At 41.2% G+C, this 7759-nt stretch overlaps 1 protein-coding gene across 1 annotated transcript in view; it reads right to left on the minus strand.

Annotated features, from left to right (window-relative positions):
- LOC102032420 (acrosin-like) overlaps positions 1–4025 on the minus strand; it is a 6250-nt gene extending 2225 nt beyond the window's left edge. Inside the window, exon 1 of the mRNA XM_005416288.2 lies at positions 3967–4025. Coding sequence (XP_005416345.2) covers positions 3967–4025 — 59 coding nt within the window. The remainder of the gene's footprint in view (positions 1–3966) is intronic.
- Positions 4026–7759: the final 3734 nt, after the last annotated feature.

The raw sequence follows: 7759 nt of genomic DNA on the forward strand, positions 1-7759 counted from the left end.
GCTGCGCTGCCCGTGGCGCCCTTGGTCCTGGGGCTGATGTCACAGAGGGGTGGGTTCCATGTTCTGAGCACTGCGGGGTTCTGTTGCATAGGGCCCACTGGGGGAGGGGCAACATCTAATTGAGGAGCCATAGAATGGTTTGGGCTGGAAGGCAACCTATGCCAGTTCATCAGTATCCTCACAGTCAAAAGCTCCTTCCCAATATCCTATCTAAAGCTACCCTCTGTCACTGTAAAGGCATTTCTCCTTTTCCTATCAGTACCTGTCCTTGTAAGAAGGTTCTCTGCAGCTCTAAGTCCCTTTTCCAGTGGGATGAGGGTGTGCAGGCCCTGGGGCAGGCAGTGGCTGTCTCGTGTCACTGTCTGCTAACATCTCACAGGAAAACACCTAGCATGGCATCACAGCTTCTTTGAAATTTCACTGCCTTCCTGCTTTTGCCTCTCTCTGTTTTCTGCAGTTTTTTCCATGAGATTCTTTGCAAAACAGAATCATTCTGGAACTCCTTCAGGAAGCATGTGTGTGCTTGGGTCAAGCCAATCCCATCATAGCCACAGTGGGTGGGCATCCACATTTCCAATGTGAATGTTTGAAGGGCAGCTGTGAATGCTTCAGATTCAGCATGGAAATGAAAAAGAAAAAAAATCTGTCCTAATAGCGTTTAATGAACAATCTGCTACTTATTTAGTTTGATGTTGACAAGTTGGCTTAATTTCTCAGGTGGAAACATCCTAGAAGCTGTTAGTAGTTTTGAATGAGGAACATTGTTTGGAAGTTACACTTCTAAATATTTCTGTAGTAATTGTGAAATTTTTTTCAGTGATTTTCTTCTAGAGATTGAGTCCTGAAATGTAGGCATGGTAAAATATTTAAGATTTCACATGGCTTTTTATTTTGAGAAAAGCTGGGTTTAGTGAGTCATGGCAGGGATGATACTGACCTAAACAGAATAGCTGACTTTATTGCTAGGATGATACCTCAGAATCTTCACTATTCTTAAGGTACATCACAATTCTCCCCAGCATGGGTTTGCCAGAAAACTTTGAGAACAATGCTGAGTCTTCCAGAATTTCAGCAGCTTGTTTGGGAACCCTTACCTGGTATTTCTGGAGCAAACAGAATTTCTTCTAAGACCATACTGGCCTTGACTTCTGGAAGTGCTTTATGTTTGGCACCCATCTAAAGTAGGTCTACTTTGGAGCTCTATGAGAAAATGGGGTGAGAGGGGAGAAAAAAAGGTTAATTGCTTTACTTCACATAGGCAAGATATTTTTTTTCTTTACAGGGACACAGAACAAGAGATACTGGAATTTTCTATTTTTTAGAAAAATTTAAATCGTTGAAATTTGATTTCATATTGGAAATGGATTTTCTTCAATGTATTTTCCAAGGAATTACAGCTGTCTGTAAGCATAGAAGGGCTGGAAAAAGTTAGGTTACACGGCGAATCTATTTATTTCTGCTGTTTTTTTTAAACTGCATCCTTCAGTATTAATCTAGACTATGAAAAAGATTTGCTACACAAGTGATCATATTGGTTTGCCAGGCATGTTTACACTGTTCTTTTGTTACATGGCAAGATAATACAGACATCCAGATCATTGATTATTCTTGTGTCTGTAGCACGGTGTTACTCTGAACGATGTACATATAACGTGAGGCTCAGGCATTCCAAGAGATGCATAAAGATATTTTATGGGGAAAAAAGTTAATTGCCAATTAATTTATGAACATAGCTTTCTGCAGAAACATGATTGGATTGAGTAGAGTTCAGGAAACTGTGATCATTTGTGCATTTTTATAGGACAGTTTGGTGCAGTTGTGACAAGTTTAAAGTTAAAAATTCAGTTTTCATGATAGCATGGGAAGCTGAATGTGACTTCCTCACTTCTATAGCTTCAGTTCTCCAGGTTCATCCACATTGCAGCTGAGAAATGTTATTCTGCAGCATCTAGCATTGCCCATACACTACACAAAGAGCTGCAAAGCAGCCATAGTAGAGGCAGCCTTTGGGTTTACATTAATCAGATGGTGTGTAGTGTGTTTATTCATATTGTGCCTGTGTAAGCTGAGAGATGAAGTGCATAATCTACTCTGCTCTTGTAGTGAAGAACATGTGTCTCAATTCTTGTTGTCCATGCTGTAGGTAAAGAAACTTACAGATTTGACTTGAGCAATAAGGAATAAATGTTTAATGTTAAGCATGGCATTCTATGGTGCAAATTAAAAAGAGAGGGAGAAAAAATAATCAGTTGTTAATGAGAGGGTAATGACTGTGGGAAGCTTCTCTAGAAATTGGGAAAAAATTGCTTGTAGGAGATTCTTCTGCTGGGGTTTGGAGAACTCAGGAGTACAGTAAGAGTGTGTGTGTGCATCTAGAAAGTATTCACAGTTTTGAGGTGAGGGAGTAGAAGAAAATAAAAGTGAACAGAAATGGACAGAGTTGTTTTGGAAGTGAGACATTTCTTATGGTGTTTTTTTTTTCTGAGCAAGTGAAATATATCTTCATGTTTTTGTGTTGAGTTTTGAATCACTTCTATCTTCTTCATGCTTTTATTTTTCTATAAGCTGTATTTATGACATTATTTTTCTTTTAATTTTATGAAAAGTTTATTTAAAACATACTTCAGTAAAAATGGGAAAAAAACCCTTAAAGCATGGGTGTCCCTATAAAGTCCATTTAAACTAAGGTGTTGAGTATTTTATTCAGTTTGCTGCTTTTGTCCACATATGACTACATGCATACATGCACATATAAAAGGTTAATGGATTGTCTGGATTTTCCAATATCACACTGTACATTTTCAAGCATATTTTAAGGGTCATCATGTTTCTCACATTCTGTCCCAAAGCCATAGAGACGTCTTTGTCTAAAGATGTGTACAAATTTATGGAGGGTGTGAAGTTTTTTACAATTTCCTTGGCAACCCAACAATATTTACATCACCATAATTTTCTTATGCAATAAATATTTGCTGTTCAGCTGGCTGGGACATCCCTAATATCTTCCTTTGAGCTGTATGACTGGGATAGCCTAGATTTTTGAACTGTTGTTTCCTGGGGACATGCATGGACAAAGGGCCTGTTGGTTCTCTGTAAAATTGTGTAAATTTGCTTGTTTATTTCGTGGAAATGCAAGCAAGAATTATCTGTGGTGCCATAAAAATTTTGTCAGGGGTGCATATGGGAAACCGGGAAGATTTCCCAGGCAAAATACTAAATCTGTGGCTTTTCTTGCTGCCAGTTCATATTTTCTTAAGAAGTCTTCCCAAGTCCTTCAAAGTCTTTTTCCTCAGTTGCTGAGGGCTGCTTCAATCTTCACTCATGCAGTTTTTCTGCTTTTCAGAGTTTATTCTTGGAAAAGATGCTGCTGGTGTTTCTAACTAAGTATATGATCAAAGGATAGATGCAGGAGGACATCCTGGTTCAGCTTGCAAAAGGATGGTTATGTGGATTCAGAAGAGCCTTTCAGGAGTGATTGCACCTAGGCTGTAAGAGTTTCTTTTCTGCCTTAGGATCCAGGCTTGATGGTAATGTATCTAAGAGCTCCAGAAGTTCATGGTTCTGCTGTGGCTGCTGGTTTGTCCCAGTGTCAATATGTGTTACTGACCACACACTATCATTGCCTGGACCCAATTTCGTAATGAGCAGAGGACCAGTGACAGGACCTGAGAAAATGGCTAGGAGCTTTGTCAGGAGAGGTTGAGATCGGACATTAGGAAAAGCTTCTTCACCCAGAGAGTGGTTGGGCACTGGAAGTGGTCACAGCAACAACTGACAGAGTTCATGGAGCATTTAGACAATGCTGGGAGGTGGACTTCAGTGATCCTTGTGGGTCCCTTTCAGCTCAGGATAAACCTGTGATTCTGTGATTCTGTGAGCACCTTATGCTCTGGAAGAAAAGGCAGTTAAATGCTTTCTGGAGGAAACATATTTCGTTTTCTGAGGCACAAAAAAGGAGAGGTCTACCTCAGCTGGCAGATCCCGGGACTGCAGGATGCCACGTTCACAAACACGCGAGACGACATCCCCAAGGCCGGCAGGACGAGCCCGAGCGGCCGCGGGAGGGCGGCAGAGCCTCAGGAACGGAGAGACGCCACTGTAAAACGAGTTCGGCAATAACAGGAGCTACTCACAGGGGTCGACATGTCCCATAGACAAAATCGGAGATGAGCTCAAATTTGACTCCCTTCTTGGGTCATTAATTATGTCCGTCCAGATTAGACCATAAGGTTCTGGGGGTAGGGACTTGTCTAAACGATGTATTGCTAGGCACACCTATGACACTGTGCAAATAATTAACTGCTGTAATTATTGTGCTTGTAAAGTACAATAATTACAGCACAATAATTACTTGACGTTGCTACGGGACAGTTATTGTCTGTATCGAATGTGGCTGTGTCAGCCAGACTAGGACCTTGAATCAAAAACTGGAAGAAGCCAAGCCCTCATTGACAAATGTGATTTATTGCTTTGAAACATTTGTAGAAGGAAACCAAAATGTTACCCATTTAAACTTTTCCCCTAAGTACTTCCTGGACAAGAATGACCAAACTGCCAAGGATTAATTCTTCTCAACTGAGACATTTGGGACAACCAGATTCTAATCAGGTTCTATTGGTTAGATCTCCATATTAAAACCAGGAAGAAGTGCATTAGCAAGGGCTCTTGTGAGATCTTGCCGAGTTTTTAATCTATTTCACCATCTTTTAAGATGTTCATGAGTAGCAGGTGAGGCGTCTAGGGGCATGGCCTTCCACAGATTGTGATCTTCTTCTATGTACTGTCATGATTCTCAGTGGAAGCTGACAGCAGTCACTCTCACCTACCTCTAGGAAGAACTGCTTGTGATGTTCTCTATCCCCTGGCTTTCAAAGTGATGCAGTCCCCCTGTTCAAAGTTGTCATTTTTGCAGCACAGGAGTCCTGAGCAAGGGGGATAGCAAGATACTGCTGGTTAGTAAAGGTGGCTGTCAACAGAGAAAATGTTCAAAAATAAATTTACACCAAGAATGTGCATGGGTCAAACAGGATTAACATTGAAGAAAATGAACACAGGTGTGTGCATGCTTGTGTGTAAAGCTTCACACCATGGTTTCAGGGAAAGGGTGGTGTTCAATCCCAGAAAGCACACTGGTGCTAGCAGGAGCTGGCCTGGCTGTGTCAGACCTGCAGTTAAGAGCTTGAAAACAGCACCTAAAGTGGTGGTCAAACTTTCTGTCTGAAAGGGGCTATTTGGGACTGCCTGGATTATTTCCTTTCTTTATCTCCAGTGGAAAAAGCAACACCTCAACAGGCTCCTAAAAGGCGGAAACAGCCCAGGTCATCCTCTTTGCAGCTGAGCACCTCAACTGCTTAACTACAGGATGAGGCTCCTTTTTCCTCTCATGAGTTTTACCTTCTTGGCTATCCACTGTATTTTTAATACATAAGTATACTGAGGTACCTTCAAAAGACGAATAGACTGGGATTACATCTGGTTTAGTAATACTCTGTGCTGAGATGAAACTTGGGAGAGGGGATACCATGGATTCATCCCCCTCTTGGGCCTAAGAGCTCCTAGGCCTGTGCCTTAGTGCCCTTTCCCTATCTGGGGCTTGGCATGGCATTTTTTGCATCATAGGTCCAGCCACAACATTTATTCTGGCACCAGAAGAGACTATGCCCTACACTACATCTCACCAGTCATCCTGCATCTAAGTGATGCTGTTCTGAAAATTTTGGGCTGAAGAGGTAATATATATATATATACATATATATATTTATATGTGTATGTGCATTGATTCAGAAAGGCCAGTGAGCCTGTGGTGGCCCATTGATACCAGACAGGCTTTGTCACATGGATATGCTTAAGCTTTTCAGCTCTCCTGGGAGGTAGGTTGGTCTTACACCCATTTTACAAATGAGGGTTTATTGACTTTCTCTGAAAGGTCCCAGCAGGGCATAACTATGCAAAGAGTGTTGTGTGCTGCCCTCAAGCTGTGCTGCCCCACTTTGGCATCCCTTCTGTGTCAAGGCCAAGCTCTGTAGCTCTCCCAAGCACATTGAACTCAACAGCATCAAACACTTAGGAAAGCACAGTTTGGTCCTAAATATGCAAAAGATTTAAACGGGTGATTTGACACACCAAGACAAGAGAGGGACTTCTGAAAAATAGCAAAAGGTTGTGAAATTGCTAAGGGATTGAGTTGTTTGAATCATTGTTCCAGCTTTATTAAAAAAGGTATAAATTCATTTCAGTTCTTAGTGGATCTCAAGCCACCAATTGCTGAGCTTTCACAACCTTTGATGTGATTCCAACTTTCTATGATGTAAGTGGATTATTTTTTCCTTAATTCTGAAGAGGCCATTTCCCTCCCAGCCCCCTCCAGAAAAAATGTCACAGCAATCAGACTCAAACCAAACACTGACTTTGGCTCATTGTAGATTTTAACCCACTCTCTGCAGTGGTTTATTTATCATCTGCTTCTTTTGAGACTTGAGTATAAGGGGAAGATACTGGTGGTAAACCACTATTTTAAATAACTGATCCTAAAACACACAATGGACCTTGCAATCCAGTTCCAAAACTGCATACATAAAGAACAGTTAATCCATCCTTTGAATACAGCCAACTTTGGGGTGGAATGTGGCAGCTTTTTAGCATACAGAACAGCAAAACACAATGTAGACTGCAGCATGAGGAATAGTTTATCCAACAAAAAGCAAAAGGGAAATGTAGAGAGGAAGAATACAATGATGTACCTGGACTTAATCCAAGATACCTGAGCTGTCATTTCTGGTCTTGCTGAAACAGCCCCATAACCCTTAAATCAGGACAATCTGTCAAGACTATGTACCTTGTGCAGTGGCACAGACTTCCAGTGGTACCAGAGTCCTTCCTGTGGATGTGGATAAGCTGGATCACTGCAGGTTCAGAGGAAGACATCTGTCTATTATCAGTGTTACAGCCTGTACATTTCTAGCATAGTAGTACCTCTGGTAAGACAAATACGCCAGATGAAAATTGCTGAAATCACATCTCAGAAAAGTGTGACTGAAGATATTGATGTGTATCTGAGGCCAGAAATAATACAGCCTATAGCAAAGGGTTGCAGTGACAAACTCTGCATTTTCTCCTTTTTGGACAGGTTGTATGTACTTCCTTATGAGGCATCCAACACCTTTTGGATTACAGTGGTAACTGAAGTGTCTGGCAAGGCATCCAGGAATAGGGAGATGCAGAATGCTTCCTGTGGGCGCTAAGGAAGAATGAGCATACTGTGGCAGGGCTATGGGGGCATAGACACACGTCCCTTTTGGTAACTGTCACACACTATCTTGTATCATGGGCAGGAGCTTGGCCGTTGTCCAATCCAAAGAACAATTTAATTTTGCAATGCAGCAAGCTCCTACACATGTCACTCTTAGAACACACCATCTCCTTTACCTTGCATAGATCTAAGCTTGTCCTATCATGGCAGAGATGTGAAAATTTGGGGAAATGCTCCACTGGCTTCTCCACTATTAGCTTTCTTGAAGGTGTGCTGAGGATCATCTGGTGCTGCTCTGGCAGGTTTTATTTTTATGTTCTTCTGTTCTATAAGCATCATCTTTAGTCTTTCTGAATTAATTGCAATGTTGCTCTCAGAAGCAAAATAGTGGTTTGTAAATTTGTGTGTTTAGTTCTTATAAATGTCTTATCATAAGGTTTTAATGAACAATCATAACCAGTTAATTACTTGAGACTCACTAGTGATTCTTCTTTGATTGCTTTAATCTTC

This window comes from Geospiza fortis, unplaced genomic scaffold (genome assembly GCF_000277835.1).
Source record: "Geospiza fortis unplaced genomic scaffold, GeoFor_1.0 scaffold41, whole genome shotgun sequence".
Classification (NCBI taxonomy): Eukaryota; Metazoa; Chordata; class Aves; order Passeriformes; family Thraupidae; genus Geospiza; species Geospiza fortis.